At 38.2% G+C, this 25,220-nt stretch overlaps 1 protein-coding gene across 1 annotated transcript; it reads left to right on the plus strand.

The window, feature by feature from the left end:
* The first annotated feature begins 467 nt into the window (after positions 1–467).
* LOC104250305 (desmocollin-1) lies at positions 468–24,240 on the plus strand. Its single transcript, XM_059815419.1, has 16 exons — positions 468–506; positions 3,125–3,209; positions 5,847–6,049; positions 6,529–6,648; positions 7,909–8,064; positions 8,988–9,132; positions 10,365–10,531; positions 12,244–12,378; positions 13,649–13,834; positions 15,285–15,544; positions 15,738–15,880; positions 17,634–17,849; positions 19,465–19,698; positions 21,658–21,779; positions 23,035–23,271; positions 24,043–24,240. Exons 1-16 carry the CDS (start codon positions 468–470, stop codon positions 24,238–24,240), a joined length of 2,646 nt encoding a protein of 881 aa, XP_059671402.1.
* The last annotated feature ends 980 nt before the right edge of the window (positions 24,241–25,220 follow it).

Consider the following 25,220-nt stretch of genomic DNA (forward strand, 5'->3'; position numbering starts at 1 on the left):
GGCCGCCCGGGAGCTGCACGCCGGGACAGGCCTGGCGCGGGCCGCGGGCGGCGGAGCCTCCCCGGGCGCGTCCCCGCGCCGCTCCGCGCACAGCGGCGCCGCGGCGGGGCGGGGCGGGGCGGGGCAGCGAAGGGAGGGGACGGCCAGCGCCTCGCCGCGAAGGTGGGCGGGCAGGGCAGGGCCGGCGGGCGGGCGGGGTGTCCCAGCGCCGTGCCCGCGACAGGCATTACTCAAAAGGGGAAAAAAAAAAACCGTAATTAAAGTCGCCGCTGCTGCGCGCGGTCCCACCCTCCCCACCGGCCGGCTCCTCTGGCAGACGGGAGGGGACAGAGGGAGACGGCCTGCCGCGGAGACGCGCCACCTCCGCCTCCTCCGGCACCGCCACCGCGCACTCGCTCGCTCGCAGCGGGAGCACTGACGGCGGCGGCTCGCCCCTTCCCGCGTACCGCGGCGCACCCCCGCGCACCATGGGCCCCGCGGCCCCCCGCCTCGTCCTCGGCCTCCTGGTGAGTGAGTGGGGTGAGTGGGTGGGCGCGGGGTGGGGGGGGGAGCGGAGCGGAGCGGGCCGGCGGCGGTGCGCGGCCGCGCAGCCTGCTCGCGCACCTGGCCGTGGCGCGGCGTTTTTCCTCCGCGCTGTTACTTGCTTCACCGCGGGTGCGCAGGGCAGAGGAGAAACTTCTGAGGGGCTGATCTCCGGCTCTTTATTCCCAATAAGCTTTCCCCTCGGCGGGGTCTCTGTGAGGGGCGCGCTCGGGTGCGGGCGCAGGGGCGGCCGGCAACCCGCGCCCCGCGCAGGGGAGCGCGGTGGCTGCGCGGCCCCGGGGCGCATCTCGGGGTGCCGCAGCCGGGAGGGGGGGCTCCGGCGAAGGGAGAAGACCGGTTAGTTGTTGGGTTAACTCTCGGACCGGTGTTCGGGTGGATTTTGGAGTGTGTCGCGAGGTTAGGCGGGGGACACATGCTCTGGTCGTTAATGCTGCTTCTGGTAATTGATAGGAAAAATTAAACCGCAGTTCATTTTATTGAAATCTCCCCCCTCTGCCCCCCGCGGCGGTTGTCCCTTTTCCATGGGAAGGGTTGTGCGTATGGTGTGGAGCGTGTTAAGCTCCTGTGGAAGAATTAGCTGTCCATTGAACAATTCCAGCGGTTTCCTTTACCTTCAATTTATTGTATTTCTACATAATTATCAGCTACAGAAAGGCCATTGTTGGGAGAGCGGGGGAGTTCTTCCATTTTTTTTTCTTTTTTTTTTTTTTTAGTGGAGCAGTGAAAGTGATTTTTCTTTTATTTCTTACCCCCTTTCTTCCCTATTATCATTGGGCTCACAAAAAGAGGGCAAGATGATCGTTTGAGCCTGAAAGAAAAATACTCGGTAGTGTTGAAGCACTGAATTTATTATTTTTGTATTAATTATATATGTACATTTTAATGAAGGTGTTACTATTCCAGACACTATGCGTGCCTGCCTTCGCTAGGATATTAATAATAAAACTTAAAGAAACCCAAGCAAGTTTACTCATATGTCTAATTAAAACAAAAGTAAAAGAAATTCCTCTGTCAAGTAGAAGAAAACCAACACCCAAACTCCAAAATCTGCTGAAGTGTCTTCTTTGTATAAAGCAAAAGGACATCACAGCTTATTTTTACCCGGTGTTTCCTTATATCTTGATATCCACGAATAACTACCATTTACATTTGTTTAACTCCTCAATAGTTCTTCGTGCTGACATAAGACTAGCTTCGCATTCCTATCTCAAAATTAGATGTCATTGATTCTTAAAATATCTTAGAACAATGTAAAAAGATGGTGTGATTTTAATAACTTAAAAATTACTACAATGTCTATCAGCAGAGGGTGTTTTATTAAGTATCTCTTAATAAGGAAAATGCCTACTAATACATAAGCAGGGATGTTGAAATTGTTTTTTTATATACAAATTTTTATATCTGTGTGTATATATATAAGGAACAGTATGAAGAGCTTTTATGATGCGGGCACAGCACTTAAATTGCTTTAATGCAATAATTCCACATGTCAACTTTTTTTTTAGCTGATCATAGTTTTTCTAAAGGTTCCTGATGTCTTAAAGATTTTATTTTTATTTAAATATTTTCTTAATAAGGATCACAAGTAATTTTCAGAATTTCCATTAGCTATTTACTTCTTTATACCTTTAATCCTAAAGGTACGTGCAAAATAAAAATTACTTTCCTTTTTGCTAGACTTTCATCCTGAAAGAATAAATGTACTTAAAAGGGGGAATATATTTATTTACATTTCTCTATTTCTTTGTTTAATCAGCTGTGTGATTTTTGGATTACAATTTTAAATATCTGGATAGAAACTAGGCAATATGTATATATGCGCACACACATATATATAGTCTGAGGTCAGGACTAAATTGCTCTGTGCTGAGGAAAATCTTTGTACCTCCATATGATTGTTTTTATAAAAAGGTCTGGTTATCTACTACTCATTTGAGTTTTGAGGAGGACCCCATTTTGTAACTGGTTATATGGGAGTGGACTGCTGTGATACACAACATTTTATTTATGCCATATCTAATTGCTGAAGCTAGATTTAATTAGTTTGTTGAGAATGTACTTTGAAGATGCAAAGTGATATGTAAGTGCAAGTGTCGTCATGTGGTTTTAATAAGACACTTGTTCCTTTAATGTTAAGCATCACCACAGTTCCTCCGAACTGAGTATTGGTGGATTGACCCTTAATGCTTAGAGACCTTGGATCTAAATTGGCCAAGAATGCTATTGCAGGGAGTGCACGGCGAAGCTGTATTTTATCTTTCCGCTACTAAAGTAATAGTGTAGGTGAAGTCTTCTAGTCAAAGGGAACTCTTGCTGTTAATGTCAGTGCTGCCGTGGTTTTAGAAGAAAAAACACAAGCCATGGACAGATCCAGGAGTGGCAGTCAGATCTTGTTTCCAGTTTGAAGCTTTATATGCTATGCTGCATTGTACCTGTCTTTTTAGCTGAAGAGTGCTTTCTGTGCCTTTTCACTGGCTTGTCTTAAAAAACAAACAAAGCAAAGGCAGCTTCAGTAACTGTAGTTATTATTCAAAATAGAATGTAATTTTTTTTTTAACTGATTTCTTAATTTGTTTTCTAGGTGCTGAGTTTGTGCTGTGAAGCTTGCAGGAAAGTAATTTTTCATGTTCCTTCTGAACTAGAGGCTGACACATTAGTTGGCAGAGGTGAGAAACTGCGAGATGCCCATCTTGACAATACAACATTGCACCTTTGCTGGAGATGCTGTTAACAGTGAAGGAGTCTTTTTTTCTTTTTTTAATGGAATGAATGGATGACTGGACAGCCAGTTAAACAGCTGGATCAGCCTTTTTATGAAGGATACGCCCTGTGTTTGTTACGGATTTGAATGCTGGCTCCGTGCATCCATTTGACTTTTGCGTAAACAGCTATTGTCAGGTTACAGTATTTATTTTAAAACTAGAATGGCAGAGTTTATTGTTTTCAAAATTTGGAGTCTAGAGCTTAGTATTTAAGTAAGTGGCTTGATATTCCAAAGTGCACCCATAACCCACAGAGTCATATGAAGAAGGCAGTAAGTCATTTGGATAATGAAAAAGAAAAAAAAGAAGACAAAACCCACACAACTAAGCACCCAGAAGCTGCTGCTCTGTGAAACACGGATATGACTGCTCAGCGGTGCTGGGGCATTCAGAGCATGCAAGGCAACGCGTTGCAAAGGTGTCCTGCATGCATTCGGTTGGGAGAGTGCTCCTGTCTGACTGGATGGTCTGTCTCGGTTTAGGGCAGTGTGGAGGTGACTGAGAGGAATAGGGGAGACCATAAAACACCCCATTCCTTTTTTTCAGACCAGTCTTTGAAAGGCAGCTTTTAAAGGTGTGGCACAGGAGCTGCTACAGGGTTCTGTGCTGCCTGAGGCTGAATTTGAGGATTCAGAGGTGCCCTGTGTGAGTCCTAGGACAACAGAGGACTATGCTCCAAATCTGCAATCCTAATCCACATTCCTACAGAAGGAACAAATAAAGTGGATTCATCACAATACAAGTGCTCAGAAAATCTAGCTTTACAAATGGAAGTTCATTGACCTTACTGTTAAATTTGAAAATGAAACTTTGCTACAACTGTTTAAGTATTTAGCATGTTCTCAGAGACTTTAGCATTTCTCTGTGTAAATAAACTTGATTTATATAAAAACAAAACTTCATGTTATGACAGTGCTATGAAAGAAATTGCATAACATTGAACTTAAACTTTTTTTTTCAAACATTTAACAAAACTTTTATAGCTTGAATTACATTACTTAAATGTTTATTGAGAAAACATAATATATTTTGCACTGATACAAGGACCATACCTTGACAATAAAATGAGTCAGGATTCTCCTGGTTGTTGTAAGGTTTTTTATATTTCTGACTTATGCAACCTGTAAGAGAAGCTGTAAAGAAAAAAGATCCCACAAAGCCATGGCTAACTGAGCATAATGTTGACTCGCATAACCATCAGAAACAAAACCTCCAGTCTGGTATTTTTGGAAATGCAGTGCTGTAATATGCAGCAGTATGAGACACATTTAAGTGAGGCAGTGATACTAAATTCGCTTGATACTACTTCAATACTAAATTTTCAGTTGTACAGATTGACAACAGAGAGGAGTCACTGCTGTAGTACTATAGAAAGTCTAGGCAATGTTTAATTGAGCAGTTAAAAGAAAGACTTAAGAAGAGGAAGTGAGAAATCACGTCATATTTAAAATTATGCTTCCCATCTGTTCTTTCATTCTTGAAAAAGAAATGAAATTTAGTTTATTGAAAATATCTACATATATGGGGTGAAATTCTGAATTGAATCTACTCTGGGAATTTTGCAATCAGCTTTCCTAGAGCAAGGTCCCATCCACTATGATATCATCGAAGGAATATTGAAAAGTTTTGATTTTGAGAACATGACACTGACACCTCTTGTACTCTGCAAGGGTCATTTGTCTAGAGTTTAGGCCTTCATCTTTTTCAGTGTGCCAAATCATTTTTGCTTAGTACTGTGGTCCTACTGCAGTTCATCGTGATCATCCTGATTTTGCTTTTTCTCCAGCTGTAGTGCTGAATTATTTGCTAATGAACCAAGTTTATTGAAGTGCCTTGAAGTTTATTTTAGCCACAAGTGATAGCAAATGCAGTAAAAAATACCCGAGAAGTATGCTGAACTTACCTGGTACTTCCTATACACTGCATGGGATTCTATCATGTACATATTAAAAAATTGCCAATTGTTTGTTCTAGAGTTAGTCTTTATCTCTCCCATCTGTCTGCCTCATAATTTAAAGGCCTTTGTCCTCCCAAGACTATTAAATCACATAGTACCAGTCAGTGCTTTCCTCCTGAGGGCAAAACTTCCAAGATGTATTATCTCCATTGGGCATTTGCATTAATTAATCATCTTCACTGATTTTGTGGGGCACGGAGCACAAGGCAAATGTAATAGCTACTGATCCAATAATGAGCGTGTCTACAACGTTTTTTGTATTTAAATGTATTAGTTCATCTCCAATGCGTCAATCGTTTTACCAGTGTTATAGTGTCTTGTTGAAAGATGTCCATGAAGCATCCGTGTCCTTTAGAAAACACTTGAGGACACAAGAGTGGAGATTTGTGTAAACTTTGTCAAATCTGAGCACATAAATGGGTTCTAGAATCTATATTCGTGGTGCTTAACTACTGAATGACCAAATTTTTGAAGACACCATGTGTCAGTAAATAAAATTTTTACTTAGGGAAGGGTTTTTTTGTTTTGTGAGGGATGTTATTGTTTCACTATTTCAGTTATTGTCTGAATATTTTTTCTTACAGTTGATTTGAAAGAATGCCTTCAGTCTGCAGAGTTTATCAGTTCCAGTGATGGCAGCTTCAAAATTCTAGAGGATGGTTCTGTCTACACAACATCTGCTGTTTCTTTGTCTGCTGAGAAAAGGACTTTTACCATCTTACTTAAAGACATTCAAGAACATGTACAAAAGAAAATACATGTTAGCTTGGTGGAAGAAGAAAAAAAGGTGAGCTTCTAATTTCAAGATACCTTGCTTATTTGGAATACTGTTTCACAGGGTACAGCTTCATGCTGGGTAACTGTAGTTGAATTTTGGAATTCAAATAAGCAGGCAAGGCACTCTGGCGTAGAGTGTATTTTTATTCAGCAGTTGTTGATTACTGTGTCACTTAAGTCAGTAGGCTTCTATTCTGAAATGTGAGATGCTAGCAAGGAGCTTAATCAGGGATGTCAAGAATCTTAAAAGCCATGTTTGAGGAATTAAAGCAGATTTTATTTGTGCAAAGTATTACAATGAATGAAAAAACTCTTGGAATACTATCACAGGTATAATGAGAAATGAAGACTGGAAAAAAAAAAAGGTCAGTGGGAAAACTGGAACGGAGGGAAAAAAGATGGAAATGCAGGACAGTAGTTAAGCAAAAATATACACAGTTAAGAATATATGGATATATTCTTACCTGTCTTTTTATCTTCTAGACCCAGACACAGAAGACTAGGCATGCTAGGGATACAGTTCTCAAGCGAACCAAGAGAAGGTGGGGCCCTATTCCATCTGTTATGATAGAGAACTCATTGGGACCTTTTCCACTACAAATACAGCAGGTATATTGTATACAAATCCTAATTTTATGACACAAGCTAGTTTTGTATGTGACTTATGATAAAAGAAGAACAAAAGTGAGCTCTCTTGTATTCCTTACTGATGTAATTCCTGCTATTATTCCTCTGTCTTGTTCTGTCCTGTTCATTGTGTATCTTGTGATCTTGTAGCTGAAATAACTTGTGATCATAGTTGTTGGGGTGAACTGGAAATGTGCAAAAGTTCTAAAAAGGAGAGAGGCATACTATCAGAAGAGAGCTCTTTGACCTGGAAATCAGTGAAGTGTGTAATTAAAAAACGCAACAAATAACACCCACGAAACATTGCCTAGAAAAAGGTTTTGTAGACACAGAGTGGGGGAAAACTTACCTGCATGTCTACATCCTTTCTGAAGCTTGAGGTGTATACCTGTAACATTGAAGACTGAGTGTGGCCTATATTATTAGGAAAAGTACTTACTGTAAGAAAACAAGTAGGCGTGAAAGAGAAATGCAACAACTAAAGTTATCATAGATCCATCTAGCCTTCACTAGATTACAGAGTGGCTGGTAGCAGATGTGTAGAGACAAGTATAATAACAGAGTCTGTGCAGAGCAATCATTCTTCTACTAATCTTACCTTCCTAACTTCTGACATTCAGCAGGTAAGGAAAGTATTTGGGGAGGAGAATGTTTATAAATAGATTACTGCTAATGTTACCTCCTTGGTGCTTGTAATGAGCTGCAGAGAGGCTATGTGAATTGGCATATCTCTGGACTATACTCTAGGTGGTCTTGCTTTTCCTTCCTTTGCTTTGCTTTTCCTTCCTTTGCTTTGCTTTTCCTTCCTTTGCTTTGCTTTTCCTTCCTTAGTTGCAAATGACATTTTCAATGAGTGCACTAAACCCCAAATCTCTTGAACGGCGGCAGAAATAATAAGCCATCTGTATCTGAATGTGCCTTGTATGTGCAGCCTTCTAGAGAGATTAGATTTCAAAATAATTTTTTTTATGCACACTGTCATTTCTTCAATTGTTTGATAGTCCTAAACATTTCTGAGTTTGAATTCTGATGTACAAACATTACAAAAGAAGGCAGTTAACATGGCAAGCTGTTCTCCTATTCTGTGAATTTTAAGCTGCTGAAGAAGTAAAAGTAGATCAAATTTTGGTTTTGGTTTTTTGAAGAGTTCCTGCTTGTGCTAAATATGATGATGAAAAGAAGGAAAATGTATTAGAATGTTGCTGCTGTTTTTCCTTGGGTTTAAACCCATGTTTTTTATAGGTTCAGTCAGACACAGCTCAGAACTACACCATTTATTATTCTGCAAGTGGACCAGGAATTGATCAAGATCCAAAGGGTTTGTTTTACATAGAAAGAGAAACTGGAAATATCTTTGCTACTCGTGCAGTAGACCGTGAACAATATCCAAGCTTTCAGGTACAGGCCTAAATTGTGTAAATGTAATTAAATCTTTTTTTTCTGTCATGCATATATTTGAAAGCTGGGTTACAGGGGAAATTGGGAGCAGACAAGATCTGGAATCGGCTATCTGTTCTGAGTAATATCTTTGGTGTAGTAGAGATGAAATCAGTGACAAATAAAGAAATAGCTGGTCATCTAGATTGTGAGAGTAGTTTTGCTTTTCACTGCTTAGACTCTAATTACAGCATAAATGTAGTGAGCTATTGGATTTGCATCACTTCTGAGAAGAGTTTGAAGTTATCCCAGAGTTTTTCAGGGAAGGTTGAAAAGGTCTGCATAAAAACAAGATCATGAGAAACTCTAGATGGCTGTGGTTTTTTTGAGCCTCTCTTTCTCAAGCGGTTCAGTTTTGGTATTTTGTTAACAAGGTACGCTGCTCTCTCTACTGGCTGAGAAGTGCAAGAAGGAAACAAACAGCTTCTAAATAGGTAACTTGCAGTACCTATTACTGCCTTATATTAGACTATGTTGTAATGGGCAAATAGTTTTGCTGTTGTTCTTGATTTTGTTCTAAATAGCAATATTTCCATCTACTTTTTGGTAAGGTTGAGATTGCCTCATAGACACCTGGATAAAACATGTTCTAGAGACTTGGAAAAAGTGTTTGACAGAGTTGGGGGGGGGGAAAGAAGTGATTCAAATACTCGTAGTGTAAGGAATGGAAAGGGGAAAGATTGGAGAGCATTTAAAGGTTTTGTGTTGCTGTCATCATAAGATATTGGTCACTTCCCCTTCCATGTGGCTGAAGAGCCTGGTCTTGAGAAGGGTATGCCTGGCACACTGTATTTCATTTTATTGACTCCTCCATTGAACTAAAAGTGTAATAATACTTCATGTTGCTTAAGCATGAAGCAAATTACTGAATTTATGTCTTACAGATCATTTGCTTTGCAACCACCCCAGATGGTTATTCACCAGAGGTACCACTTGTTCATACAATCAGGATAGAGGATGATAATGATAATGCTCCATATTTTACACAGGACCTTTTTGAGTTTTGTGTCCCTGAAAATTCCAAACCTGGTAAGAATTGTTTTAAATCAGTGAACACAGTTACCACTACTCAGCTCAGTTATGTACCAGTATGACTAGGTGTAATCCTGTCTTTTAATCAATTTCAGTGGGATTTCCTAAGGATTATTTCTTTACAGCAAGGCTGGATTTGCAAAGAGCAGATCCAGATTTCTTAATGATTAGAAATTCCAAAATGCCATCTCAATCACAGTGAAAAGTATTGTTTAAAAAAGAAGCTTTTAAAAACTGAGATCATTCACTGTTCCTAAAACAGTGTAAGAACTTCATAACATTATTATTTTCATTTTATCCAAAATCATCTGTTTCCATAAAATGTTTTCATTGACAGAACAGTTTTTGACAGATTAGTTTCCTAAACAAGTAAATCAGTGGTGTTCTAAGGTGTAAAATGCCTTTCATTAAGCTTACAGTGTTTGTCCAAGCTGATGAATGAAGCTAGGACTTTTTCGGGGTGGGGTGGTGGAAGTCTTGCTTCTGCCCATACCTGTAAAAGGCAGGGATTTGCCCGTTACTGACTTCACGTGTCTGTGTAACAGAGGACAAAAGCAGGGAGAAAAGTGGACCCCAAAAAATAAGAAATGCAAAAGCTGTGGTTTGCCATTCCTCGCTCATCTCCTGGGATAGGGGTACAAAGTGGGGAAAGTCTAACTTATTTCACAAAAAAGGAAGCAAAGTGTCCTCCCATTCGCCCCAAAACACCAGTTGCATTTCATTCTCTGAGCTGCTCTACTTCTTACTGGGTGAGTTACTGATCTAAAGTGAAGTTCCAAAACCACTTGGGCTATAGGGATGAAGTACAGCAGCATTCCCCACGACGCAGTACTGCAGTTTGAACCATGTCGGAAAGCACCAAACCTCCCCCTCCATCTCCCCGGCAACTCCTCTTTAGATGTGTTTGGGATGCTCAATTAGAACTCACTGTCAAAAACACTAACTGAAATCTAAACTTTTAATATTTCTTTTGATTATTTTTTCTGATAGCTGCAATAATTACAACTTTATCTAAGAAGGAAAAAAAATAGCCAGGGGATTAAAATAGACAATTTTACACTATTACTGTATTTTTACTACTATTTACTGTGGTTTTAATATTGTTTTCATTTAGAGCTAAATGACCAAATAGCTATTTTCCTGTATCTAAAATAGAAATACCTGTTCAAATACTTTTTTATTATTTACAGATTTTTCTGGAACTAAAAATTGCTGTATTGTCTTCACAGGTGTAGTTGTTGGAAAAGTGACTGCAGAGGACAGAGATGAGCCTTATACTCTGCATACTACGTTGAAATACCGCATTGTGTCACAAAATCCACCAGTAACCCCAGCATTTTCTTTACATGGTGACACAGGTGTCATTGCTGTATTATTACCACAGCTGGACAGAGAGGTGATCTTTCCTGAAGCATCTTTAGCTGTCATCTAGTGCACACAGATAGCTTCTTAATTCTGAATTGCTGGCATGGAAATCACCAGATAAATAATTTCTGTTACCTATTTTTTGTTTCCCTCTCTAAGAAGCTTCTGAAGCTTTCCAGAGACCTGTAATTGGTCCAAAGAGTTTCTGCATAGATTTACCATTTTGTAGGTAATCTTGTCAAGAGACCTCCCTCTGCTCTCCTATTCGACCTGTGGATTGAAAATCCTGTGGATTTTTATTCTTTCTCTGTTCATGAATCCCATGAGCCACTGTTTCCTCCTAATTAAGCTCCATTTGAGGTGCTTCTTGCTTCTTTACAGGGAAGATGAACCAACTTTTCTGGAAGTAGTCAGTCATCCTATACTCAACAGAAATATTTCCAGTATCTGAAACCTAAACAGTAATACATTTCCTAAAATTAAAGTGCAAACCATTTATTCTTATCAGCTAGCTTTCAAGTAAATAAGGTACAGAAGGTTTTAGTGTGGTTTTTTTTTTGTTTGTTTGGTTTTGGTTTTTTTTTTTTTTTGATAAAATGTCACGTGAGAGATTGTTTATGCTAGAAAAACTGACAGGCATGTGTAATTCAAAATACTATTTCTAGCATAAGACAGTCATGCGAGAAAAAAACACTGCTACACGGGCACATCTTTTTTGAGGATAAAAAGAGTCTCATTCTGGCATACTTAGGTTTCTTCATGTCTGAAAATCCACATTAGCAGTGTGTTGCAAAATCGTGCACTTGCAGGTACACTGCTCAACTTTTTTAGCAAGAGAAAAATGCTGCGACTGTGAGCATCACCATGACAACTAAGGAAACAGTCACAGTGACTACTAAGGGAAGGAAAGCTTGAAAAATGAGTCCACTGCCTATCTTTTAAAGATAAACTTATGAAGTGGAACAGGAGATTTCTTTCCTCCTCCTGAGATACCTAATGCTACTTCCAGGCATTCGGAACTGGAGTTCCTGTCTTGATTTACAAACTTCCTCATTTTGTGCCCAGTTCCACCCCCCGCCCAACCGCCCTGGTCCTAGTCCCCATTCTCTGGGTTGTTCAGGTATTAATAAGGCTAAAAAAAGCCTTATGCTGTTGTGACTCAAGTCAGGGATTTAAGTGGGCTTCTTATCAGCGATCCCGTTGGAGCTGATAAGGGCGCTGACTACTTCTGTGGCAGACCATGTCAAATGGCAGGCATTGTCCTGTCATGTATAGCCCAAACAAAGGTGGATTGCAGCACCGTTTCTGGTCATCCTCACTGAAATAAGACATATGCACCGAAACACTTTACCGTCTGGAAACCTAAAGGAATACTCTGCTGCTCTAAAGGGGAGACATAGATAGCAGATGAAAGTGCCTCATTTGTATCTTCCAGAACTTCAGGTATTGGAAAATAATGCTGACATTGTGAGAAGTTTTATTTGATACAGGATGTAGTGTACACATTACTGACTGATGCTGAACTCAGTGCTGCTTAGCCACCGAAAAATATTTTACTTGTTTTCCTTCTGGAACTATAGGGGAAAAGCCCCAAAGCTAATTGCCTCATTTTGTAGGGGAGCACTGAATTTAGAGGAGAGTTGGGGAAAGGGAGTAAAATATTTAGTTCTACTCTTGTGTGTAACTAAGTGATTAAAAAAATAAGTATGTCGAACTTCTGTATGCTTTTATTCATCTTTTCAGCTGGTACCCAGTTACACTTTGTTAGTTGAAGTGAGAGATATGGCAGGTCAGCCTTTTGGTTTGTGCACTACAGGAACAGCTGTCATTAAAATTGAAGATACAAATGACAACGCACCATCCTTTAAACAGATACAAGTAAGTCTTCATAAATGAAATGTCTGTAAAAAGGTACAAAAAAAAAAAAAAGAATATTTTTATGCCCTTTCTAATTTCCTGATGGGCAGTCCTTCAAATACGAAGCCTAATGCCCTGAGACAGTTTATGCCAATATAGACATTTGAGAATGCCCTGTTGGTTGTTGGTGCTGTTTAGTAATTAGACCTATTGGTATATTAGTTGTTTTGAGTCATTTGCCTTATGTCCATTGGGAGAAAGCTGACGTGACTCATTCATTCACTTCTGCTGCAATGCATAGTCTTAGAAATCCCATAATTTAACCATTTTCAAGGAAGGGACAGATTGACTCCTAAGCCTTGTCATGACCTTGTTACCGTTTGACCAACTTTTGGCTACTTCTGTGTTGCAAATGAAAATGTTACTGTCAGTGAAGTAGATGCAGGGATTTTCACCAAAATTTTCTATGCTTTTCCAACTTTTTTCTTTCTTCTACAAATGTATTATATGAAACACTTCTTGTTCACCAATAGCTATAACTCAGCCTTATGTCTTTGCTTATTGCAGCCATCTGAATTATTCAGGACAGAGAGTATGTCTCAATAACCATGTATACAGCTCAAATACCACAGGAGATTTTGTAATATGAAATTTATGAAAAATAATTCATTATCCGTGAGGAATACACGTACCTTATCTTTTCCACTCACTACTGTAGAATATCTTCAGTAATGCTAACTCAGAATCACTCTTATCTGTGCTTCTTGAGCTTGTACAGAATAACATAGCACTTTAAAAAGCTAAAAAATAAGAAACATCCTTTCATCCTTTGCCATCCAAATAGAGACATGTCTCACCTTTCTTAGCTTTTCTTCAAGTTCTCGTCATTTGTTTATACATATTTTTTTAATTTACCCCAATGCCTTTTCTAATGCTCAGCTGGATCATGTTGTACGGAAATTAGCACATATAGCTGATGTAACTGAGGGGAACTGTGCTAATTTACCTTTCCCAGAAGAACTACTCCAGGCTTATTTATGTCGGTGATAGTTTGGGTGAGATTTCAGCTGTGCTGGCAGGAAAGGGTTACTGTTTCACTTGGGGTGTAAGGGAGGAGTGGGGGAAATATGTTAATGTATGAAAACAAAATAAATCCTTACAGCAGCTTGGTAAATTGACCCCTTGGGTTTAGGTGGTCTTATTTAAATACAGTCTTCTTCAGTCCTGCATCGTGGAACAGTGTTCTCTGATTTAAACTGATTTTTTTTTTTTTTTTTTTTGATACTCCAAGTATGAAACGCGAGTGGAGGAAAACAGAGTGAATGTAGAAATACTGAGAGTTTCTGTTGTTGATCTTGATGAACCTGGTTCACCAGGCTCAGGAGCAGTGTATGAAATTATAAGAGGAAATGATGATCGGTCCTTTGAGATTACAACAGACAAAAACACAAATGAAGGAATACTGTGTGTTGTTAAGGTAAGTAAAAATGGAACTGCTAGAGGAAAATTTGTGTGTCTTCAGGTGTTGCTTTTAAAACCAATAATCTAGAACTCATTTTTATTCAAAGAATATCTGTAACTATCAGGGAAATCATGCTTTCTTCCTGATCCAAACTATTTCTAGAGCAGATTGCATGATGCACTGCAAATGAGGCTCATTTGTGGTACGTAACCTACAAAACTCATCTTCCAGACTACTCCTTAGTTTTATGTGCGCAGGATTCAAGGAATTCCCTTTGGTTTGTCATTCCAGAAAAGCTTGGTCCTTTTGACTGGTTCCACAGTTGGAATTGTTTAGACTTAGGGATGTAGCTGAGGAATGCTTTATGGCTGGGTTTTTAACAGAAATGGGAGTGTGGTAAAGGAGCGGAGGGATGAGCACCTCCTCCAGCCTTGTTCTCTCTGGGAGTTGATTAAACTTACTAACTTAGCATAAAGCTCTCCAGGTTTTATTTTGCAGGGTAGTGACTTCAGTTTTGCTTTTCCGGGGTGTGAGGGAGTCCACATACACATAAGACTATGTGTTAGTTTAGTTACTTGTTATACCCGGTATTTTACAGATGTGAGGTAGAAGGACCACTGTACCTGTATTCCAACATGTCCCTTTGCCTCTTCATGCCTCTTTTTCATTATCTGTTAAAACTGCAATAACAGGTAGCTTCTAAGGACCAGAGAAGATTAATACTACAATTTTAAAATGTAAATCGTAAGGGTAGAGATTCCAGTTAAATTTGTTTTTTTTAACTTATTGTGGTTTTTGTTGCTGTTAATCATTAGAGCTTTTTCTAAAGCTATGTCCCTGGTATACTAACCCAGTTGAAATTTCTTATATTTAGTGTAATGCTGTAGTAGACTGGAGAGTATTACGACTTTAGGATATAAATAGCTCTATTAAAGGCAAATGATGACCTTGGAGAAGTAGTCTGGAGACTAAATGGTAGATACTTACTGATGAAGTTCAGACGTATTTGCAATGGGTGAAGTCTTACTAGGAAATTAATGCAGGTGCTAGCAAGAAGCGTGATTGACTTGTGCTGGAAAGGAAATATACATGACCTAAAATAATGGTCAGCTAGGTATGGGAGGAGAAAATCCCCCACCACATTTAATTCTTGTCTCCGTTCTATTAGTAAGTGACTATTAGAGTATTCATCTAAAATTTTTACTAAAAAAGTGGTACTGCTTACCGTATTAGGGGTAGTTCTTCAGGTTTTTTTTTCTTTGACTGTCCTAGAACTTAACATTTTTTTTTTTTAAATCATGTCCCTTTACCGTGTCTCAAGCTGGATGTCCCAGAAGGCTAGCTGACTTCTTTTGTAAATAAATGTGGTATCGTTTTATCTGTTTAATAATTGGGCAGTGAAAACAATACCAAGTTTTGTATTGGTTTGAAAGAAAAAAAAAACCTGTAACCACCTTTGTTACAGGGACTGGACTATGAAAGCGCCAAGCAAAGGATCCTCGTGATTGCAGTCAACAACGAGGCACCCTACATGCTGGCACCACATTCACAACAACTTTCCCAGAGCACCAGCTCTGTTACAGTGCATGTCCTGGATGTGGATGAGGGGCCGGTGTTTAAACCCTGTCACTTACGCCTAGAAGTTAAAGAATGTGAGGATATTGGGACGAGTATTGGGAGATACCTAGCAGAAGATCCAGAAACTGGAAATAGTGAAGGCATATGGTATGAAACAATGTTATCTTCTTGTTTATTTGGAGTACAGCATGGGCGGAATATGGGAAGGGGGGCAATAGTTGTTGATGCTATATATATGTGTGCAACCACATGCCTGAGTGTATATGAATACATGTATCTATATATGTATGTGTATGTATATTTGAGATCTTTAACTAAACAAGCAAATTATTCTTGACAGCTACCGGATACCACCTGGCCAATGTAATTGGATCAGCATAGATGAAAAATCGGGTGAAGTCAGAACCGTTAAAGTCTTGGACCGAGATGTAGGAGAAATGAGACAAGGTCAATGCAATATCACAGTCCTTGCAATAGACAGAAGTGAGTACTAAATGTTGTCAGTATTCTTTGTGGTCTACAGCAGATGTTTATGTGCAAATTTAGTGTGGGGACAGCTATACTGGTTCAGACCAGAGGCCCACCTAGTCCATTGTCTTGTCTTTGGGATAGGCCTGTCAAATGCTTAGGCAATATTATACAGCAGGGAAAGTGTTTAAGAAATTGGGGCAAATTCTCAATGTTTTCAAAAGTTCTCTGCTCCCATTTAAAATCTGTTGTTAAGTTTAAATTGAGAGATTTTCCTGTGGATTGTATTCCTTTTATTTCCTCACTATTATTTTAGGTGATGGCACCTGTCAGCCATGACAACAGAGAAAGCAGAGAGAGAACTTTTTTCAAAAAAGTTGTTGACCTTGCAACTCCTACTATTTCCTCCTCTGTTTGACTTCTTGGTGTCTTGCTTTTGGAAACCCTTAATTTAAAAGAACCTCTAAGAATAGCTGTATTCATTGCTGTATGTTATTGTGCTCTTACTCTTATTCTCAGTCACCTAGGTTCTGTAACAGTGTTCACACTATGTGTTGCTCAGGTGATGAGTTCTTACAAATTACTCTGATTGTAAAGGAAGGGTTGTACACTCAGATTCTTATTCTAAAACAGATTTTGATTCTGATTTAATATGAGTGATCATCTATTCTTTCGGATTAATTTGGGTATGTGCATTTATTGTAGGAAAAGACATAATTTTGCCTCAACGTCATCTAGCCAAGGAGGTTAAATACACTTTCACTTCCCAAATGCTAAATGTAGCAAATGGATTATCAAAGAAAAATGTTAGTCTTACAGGTCACACTTTTAATTCTAAAATATGTATCTTACATTAAAAAGGAAAAACTGACTGCCTTTATAAATCCAGTGGCAGGATTTAGTTTGAGCCCTTACGTGCTTAAACATCAGTGGGAGTAAAGAGGAGATCTTTGGAAGTTGCTTTACAGCTAAAAATTCTAACTCTGTCCAAAGCTTGCATATTAAAATTATATGTAAATAATATGAATTTAAATTGCTTAGAACTTCTGTTTCATATAAAGTAAACATGATAGATGCATCTGCAATCACATCTCTCTAGAGAAAGTTTTCAAAAGTAGACTTGATGTAATTTCACTGGAATGCATATACAAGCATTGACCATTCCTGTATTGGAAAAAGTGTGATTAGGAGGGAGAGCTCATTCACTACTTGCATGTAGACTTTGGTGATATAGTATGTGTCACTGCTGAATCCTGCTACCACATGGTGACTCAGAGGGAAGAGGACAGAAAGAAGCCCACTGTTTCTGAAAGTGTTCGTGTTCCCAGGGCAAGTGAGGGTACGGAAAGTGTAATTTATTTTCTCTTTCCAGAAGTAAAAAGGCTGGAGACCTTCACTTTCTGCTTTTGACTCTCAGTTTGGCTTAGTGTCCTTTACCCCTGATTTATGGGCTCTTTCTCTTCTCATCTTTGTGTTAGAACAGATCTGTCCCCACACAGATACACATGCTCAACAAAACATGTTGTCTGCACATGCAGAATATGGAGCTTTGAGAGCTGTTGATCCATTCCGCAAACAGCCAAGCAAAGAGAAAAAGCCAAGAGAGAGCTGTGAGAAGTCCCTCTCTTTTTTGCTAAATCAGTAGCTGCTTTCCACCTTACTTCTAAACTTGGATATTACAGTTGATGATATTTCATCGTGAAAATTTGGACTATAAATAAATAAATGTTAGAAGTAAGTGCTAAAAGAAGGTATTTTTATCTCATAGATGGCAAAACAGGCACTGGAACAATTCAGGTTGTCATCCAGCCTGGGAACAAGAATTACCCACGAATCACTAAAACCGACTATATAATGTGCAGGGACAGAAAACCGATCTGCCTTACTGCACAGGATGGTGATGAGTCTCCTTACAGCACACCCTTCGTATATCGGATAACTGACCGTAGCTTGGCTTCCTTGTGGAAGATAACTCGACACAATGGTATGTTAAGACTTCCCGCTCCTCACTTAGCTGTAGGTTGCCAGAGGAGGCTTTGCTACCTCTCCCTTGGGTGGACTGTAAGAATAGATTGGATGAACGTATGTTTGGAAGTGGTGTAGTCAGTGGGGCTAACAAGGTAGCCCTGATGATGTCTAGCGGGTCCTCAGTTTCATTTGCTGTACAGGAGATGAAGAGTATGCCAGAAATAAAGGGGAACAGCTAAAGTAGTCTTTATCTTAACTGTCTTGGGTTTGAAAGTTTGCAGAAGTTAAGAAGTTGCACTGTTGGCATCACAAAGGCAAGGAGAAGGATATTATATTCTGCCTCTTAAAGCATAAACAAGAATCTGTCCCCAGCATCCTTGGGTCAGCAATCAGCTGCTGTCTGAAATTATGATGTAAAAAGATGAGGTGGGAGAACAAAAACCTATGTAATGCATTGCATCAACACCTCTGGAAAAGGAAGTACACATTCATAATTCATAAGGAATTTAAGAATGAAATGGCTAATACTCCGAAGAAAAATACAACTTAGGCTGCTACTATGGTGGAGAACTGGAAAACTGGAACTTTACTTGAAGTTGATTAGAGGCTGACTAAAAAAAACCCGGCAGTTTTTTTTCTTAGTGCTGCTGTCAGCCAGCACTAGCTGCGTGAAAGAAAACATTACTATCTCCCTTAATGTATTTATGTTAATTTTTATAATTTCGATAGCATTAGATAAACAATTTATTACCAAAGGAATCACTGTTTCCTAAAATTTGCTGTTATAAAAAGTTATAGCTGATGGTCGTTTCCTGGTGGGTGTCAGATGATGGCAACAAGAGCAGCACATACATTTGCTACTATTTATTTGCTACTATTTACATTTACTGTCATGAATTAGGCTGAAAAGGGTCTGGTTCTGAAGTGTTCAGACAAACATTCGCTAATGAAAGGCAAAAGACAGCAAAGTCTGAGAGCAAAGACATCTAAGAGTTTCAAGGTTTATATTAGGCAAATTGAAAAAACATCTCAGATGATACATGTAGTTTCATATACCTCATCGTAAAGCAACCATTATGTACATCGGTGTCTGTCTTGTACATATTTTTTACAAATGATTTCTTTCACCTTTTAAAACATGTGGTCGCTAATCATTGCTACTAAGCAAGGCAGCAGACTAAATGGATTTTACTTCCCACTGGATATAGCTGTTCCTACTGAACATAGCAATAGAGCTAAAGAGTAGAAGAGGTATAAATTAAGTTTACAATTAATTATTCCAGCCACACTACCAGAAGTATGTTAGTTCAGTTGATGGTCTTTAGTAGTAAGTCCAAATAGTGTTGTTTACTATAATGAACTGAAACAACTTCAGAGTTTCAAATCACATGTTGTCAGAAAGCTGTATAAGGTTTGCTTTTTCAATTCTAACATTTAAAAGGTACTGAAAGTATAAATCCTTCCAAGATGTAGTTTTGTGTCAACACATTTAAGCTAGCTTTAAATTAGGTAATGCGAATCCGCTAGCAGTATAGCTGTAACAGAAGGGAAGATTGTGATTACAGTCACATTTGTGACAACAGAGTTTCAGGTATTGTTAACACTAGACCTGGTTTTGTCTTTTTTTACAGATAATTCTGTGTATCTTTCACCAAAGGGTGATATTCCATTTGGAACATACAGTATTCCTGTAAGTGTGATTGATAACGGAGGAAAGGTAGGAGAGAACCACGTAAAAGTTACCGTCTGTGATTGCGTTACTCCAACCGAATGCAAAACCGAACCCTATGGCCTTTCTAACGGAAATGTTACTCTTGGCGTATGGGCCATACTTGCAATGATCTTAGGATCACTATTATTGCTGCGTAAGTACACTTGTTACTTCAACATGAAGTGCAAAACACTTAATCTTAAAATTAGCTGAGAGAACCTGATTCAAACTTGATTCAAACATTTCTTTATTTAGGCAGTTGTATAGCCCTCATCACTGACTTAATGTACCTGCTCTATTTGTATTGGTATCGCAGTTTATTCTTTTAAGTACATTTTATGTAAGATGTTCTGTATGTTCATGTTAGCAAGGCCAAAAAACCTACATTCAGCGCCTGAACTGAAAGAGAATGGGATTTATAGGGCTTACCAGATCTTGTCTTGAGGCGAGCCTAGCAAAGTTTGTTTGTGAGTTTAGTGCTGGTTTTGGGATGCACTTTTCTGGTTGTAGGAATGCTGAAATCAGTTTCCTAGAGCTTTTTTTAACCTTTCTTGTGTCATGGATTAAAACATTGAGTATCTGAGACATTGGATTTCACAAGGGATTTTGTAAGAGCCAGCGTAGTGTTGAAGGACAGGTTGGCTACTTCTGCAGCAGACCAAACCATTGAATACATGTTGTGTTACTGGAGTTGCCCAAAGAGTAACAGATTCTTAGCAGGTTAATGTTGCTGTTCACCAGTGAGGTGGTGACAATGACATGAAATAGCAAAGCCAGGTCATTTTTTTACCAGAATCAGACATATTCTGTCTAATAACATCTTTAAATATCAACAAAGGACATGCTACAGTAACAAATACTTCAGTGTTTGTGTTTTTTTTTTCTTTCTTTTCTTTTTTTTTTTCCATTTTTTCTGGTAATGATCTTGCCTCTGTTCTTACTCAGGTAGATAGAACACTGGGACCTGCATGTGTTTTGAAGGTTAGATAGATCCATGTTTTATCTAACAGGGCAGGTACCCAAATTCATGATATAGCCCAGAGGTGGAACTTTCAGATGTGGGGATGCTCAGTAGGAGGACTGTGTGAAACATCAGCTAGCTTTTTGTCACTACCCCTTGACTGCATCCCTCCCAGATAGACCCATTATTTTATTGTGGCTAGGTTTCACCCTGTGTATCCTCTGCTCAGTGCTGTCATGGATGTCTTCTTCCCATCTGTCAGCATCTGGAGGAGACCCGCCGGAACCACTGATGCAGATCTTGCTGACAGCTGATAGCTGCGGAAGCTAAATGAGCTTGAAAGTGGCTCTTGGCCAATTTCCACAGAAGTTTATATATTCAGAGATCAGATTGCTCAGTGGGCAGTTAGGCAGAACTGTTCTGTTCCTCGTGGGCTTCTTTCTTTTTAAGCTGTCAACTTGAAAAAAGAAGGAAAGGGTGATTCTCTGAATGAAATGTTTAGTCCTTTGTTTAGGAGAGGTATTAGTTGCTCATGATTCTTCTATACAAAGTCATTTCTGGCTGAGTCTGCATGACAACACAAAGTAGTATTATAGGAGGAATGAGCTGAATACAAGGAATTAAGTAAGGTTGTTCTGTAACATAATGCTTTAAGTCCTCCAGGGTTCTGCTGACCTTTTCTGTGAAACAGAAGTTTCTGGTATTGGGACCTTTAGCTTGCGTATTTGTTCCTTATGATATAAATTCACATCTGTATGTTCATACATGAAAAATGTCTTATGTACGACTTTGTTGTAGGCATAAGACATGATTTTTCACCCGGATTTGGTCTAAACTTTTCATTACTGTGAAATTTTGCAGTCACAGTATTTTCATAAAGGATGCTTGCATTTCTTTCAGGGAAACTAAGATGCGTTTTAGAAGAATGAAATAGTTCAACAGCATAGTGAAAACTCCATATACTGTTTGAAAAAATGTATATATGTACCATTTTGAATATGGGCATTTTTGGAAATAAATTATTTTTTTAAACCATACTTGATGCTTAGGCATTTAAAAAGGCTAATACAACAAAATTCATTATCAAACAGAAGTAGATACCATTATGAAGTAAAGTTCATAGTATCTTCCTTACTTACTTCCTTTCCATAGTAATCCTGATCACAATTTGTGGCTGCTGTGGCTCTGGGGTAATGCACAGGCATGTGACTGATGATTGTGCCAATCACAATTTAATCATTTCAAATACAGAAGCTCCAGGAGAAGAAGTGATGGTAAGTTGTCTACTTCAATGTAGAAACATGTCATTAAGATATCCATAGCATTTCAGTTTGAGAACAGGACCACCTGCAAGTAAGTGATTTAGTGAAGGACATAAGCAATAAACACAGGGATCATTAGATGTGCTTTGCTATTTAACAAGAATTTGAAAATTCTTACTTTAGGCAGAGTTGATAGTACCATATGTATTTAAACATATCCTGTAGTTGTTAGCCCGGCTGCTTATAATTCTTCCAGACTTTAACTGTGTGGTTGGAACTTGCAGGTGAACATTTTAATCACTTCAGTAATTTTCAACAATGAGATTAGATGGAAATTTACTATTTTGGCTATGCTGAATGTGTGTTTATGGCACAACATTATTGCTTTTCCTTGGAGAAGGATTTTTAAATTTAGCAGATAGTAATTGTAAATTACAGGTGCAATTTCTGCCCTTGTCCTGAAAAATGACCCCAAATACAGTTGACTTTTGAGCCAGTGGAAAAAATATAATTGAACAGTCAATGTTCATGAAATATGTTCTTGCTTTTGGCATCTAAACTCTTTTAAGATTCAGTCTACCATAAACATAGTCCCAGGACTGCATTCATACACAAGGACTTAGGTCTTCAGACTCTTCCTCTGTTCCTCTCTCCCCCACCCCCTGACTTTGCCCTCCCCAAGAAAAGGAGATTACTTTACAAACCATTGAGTTTACTTCACCTTGAAAACCAAGAAATCCTAATGGTGACAAGTGTCAAATCTCTCATTGCCTGTGAAACATAAAGTATTGCCATTATAAACTGATAATGTAGTTTTTAATTTGTGATCCCATACTAGTTTTTCCATATTTCACTTAGTATACAGACTTAATGTGTGAAGAAACAGAATAAAACTTAAGCATATGACTATATCTGGCTTAATGGGTTACAGGTTATTGACTTTGAAAACCAAACATTATTTTTACATGATAATTTAAGAAACTAGCATATGGATTACAGTACAGATTTCGTTGGGATAAAGATTCAGTTTTTTGATCTTGTGTCATATTTAAATACGGATTTTTCCTCCCCGTTTGTCGTAGTATCCTTTCCAAAGACCTTTTATTAATCTTTATACGCTAAGTACTACGGATAGCTTTTTGTTCAGAATATCACAGTGCAAAGCTGGAGACTTTTCAGTTTTCAGTACTGACAGCTCCTGATTGCCGTTTCATCTTTTGAATTAAAAAAAAAGTAAAGGTATCCCCACTACTGCATCTTTTTTTAGGATCACAATATAATTCCTCTACAAAATACAAGTGATCAAGGAGGATACGGAATAAAAACAGGAGATCAACAAACATTTGAAGTGGTAAAAGGAAGAGGGCATACATTGGAATCAGTCAAGGGAGGTGGACATCAGACTCTGGGATCAGTTAAAGAAGGAGGAGGACAGCCTATGGTGGATACGTGTAGATACTCCTACTCAGAATGGCATAATTTCACACATCCTCGTTTAGGTGAAGTAAGTATTCTGAAACTTTTTTTTTTGAGTGTAGGTTATGGTCAATATATACAGACTTTTCAAGGAAGACATGTATTTGTGCTAGAAAGGCGGCTTTCTGTTTTTGGTTTTGTTTTGGTTTTCCTCTCCTTTGCTCCCTTGCATCTCCTTCAGAATATTGCCTTTTCAGAAAATCATCCTTTACATATTTTAGACGTAAGCGTAAGTGACTTTCTTTTCTTGGCTTAAACTATAGGCAGTATGCTATTTTTCTTTTAGAATATTTACTCATTTAGAATAATTACTTTACTCAGGCTTTTGTGAGTTTTTCTGACAATGTTTGTTTGCTTTTATCCTAACTGTTTGCTTTGTACTAATTTAAACCTGATACTTATCTTAGCAATGGTGGAATGAATGTATAGCATAAGAAATGTAGTTACTCCGTGCTTTGGAGATCAAAAACTCTCACTACTTGCCTAACTAGTTACCTGTAAATCAGTCTTTTAATTTCGAGTGGATTTTAGTTGCTTGACAGGTTATTTAAACAGGTTCTTCCTCTTTCATTGTTACATACATAATTAGTAGAAATTATTTCTTTATTAAATACTTATATTTTGTAGTCTTAATGATATAGACCAATCATGTGCATTTTTTGTATGTAGGAATCCATTAGAGGACACACTCTGATTAAAAATTAATCAATGAAAGGTAAATCAAAAGAAATTATTTTTATGCAATATGTTTAGGATAACAATTTAAGAAAATAATAAGGTGTGTTCTCTTCCTATGCAGAAGGTGCACCTATGCAGACAGGATGAAGAACAGAAGCATTCTGAAGATTATCTCCTTTCATATAACTATGAAGGAAAAGGATCCTTGGCTGGCTCTGTAGGCTGCTGCAGTGATCAGCATGAAGAAGAGGCACTTGACTTCTTAGATCAGCTGGAACCCAAGTTTAGGACATTAGCAGAAACATGCGTAAAAAGATAAATGTGCCTTTCACAGTGCTGAAAAAAAATGTAAATAAGTGGCTGTCATACTTTTGTGATATTAGGTATTTTGGAATTGAGGGGGGGAGAGGTTTATCAAAATTAATATAGACTGGTGAGAGTTTAAGTAACTCTTACTTTAAATTTACGATTTTTTTTTAATTTCTGCTAGACACATTCCATCAAAAAAAGGGATTCAAAATATTTTTTCTTTAGGCTGTGTTAATATAGTAATGCTAGTTTCTACTTAGATTACATTTCTATTCTTTGTGATTACTTAAAATGCAAAATGTGGTGTTGTCCTTTTAATTAATTATTCAGCTTCAAAATTTTATTGTATTTGGCTTTGGAGAAGGAAAGCTTTTTCACTCACTGTTTCTTTGTTTTCTTTTAATTCTGTAGAAATAAAACAAAAAACATTACTGGTGGATATCAAATACCTTGTTAATTTTTAACTTATATGAACTGAGATACAAACCACTTTTTAATTTTTCACATAAAGAATACTGATGAATACATTAGAAAACTTTATATTTTGATTGAAAATTAAATATATATATTGTATATATGTAAAATAATATTCAAAAATATATTTTTCTCCTAATGGGTTATCACCCATCAAACTTGCTATCCTAAGGGATTTATGGCATCACCACAAAGGGTATCAGCATTGTATGCGAGTATATGTTTTTCTTTTAAGGAAATGAAAGATTTAAAAAAAAAAAATCAGGAAACAGGGGTAACTATTGTACTTCAAATGAATGCAAGACAAATCTCATGTTTACTTGACATAAGTTTGTACCTCAGTTTCTTGTGACTTCTAACATAGCATCATTGCAGAAATGAACATTGCGAAGAGTTTTGTCCAGTGTAGCTACCACTACCTTTTTTACTTGCGTTGTATGGACTTCGTTAAACTGTTTCTTTCTGTAAGTAGAACTTGACAGAAGATACAGCTCAAATGGATTGAGCATGCACTGC

Source organism: Gavia stellata, chromosome 3 (assembly GCF_030936135.1).
Source record: "Gavia stellata isolate bGavSte3 chromosome 3, bGavSte3.hap2, whole genome shotgun sequence".
Taxonomy (NCBI): domain Eukaryota; kingdom Metazoa; phylum Chordata; class Aves; order Gaviiformes; family Gaviidae; genus Gavia; species Gavia stellata.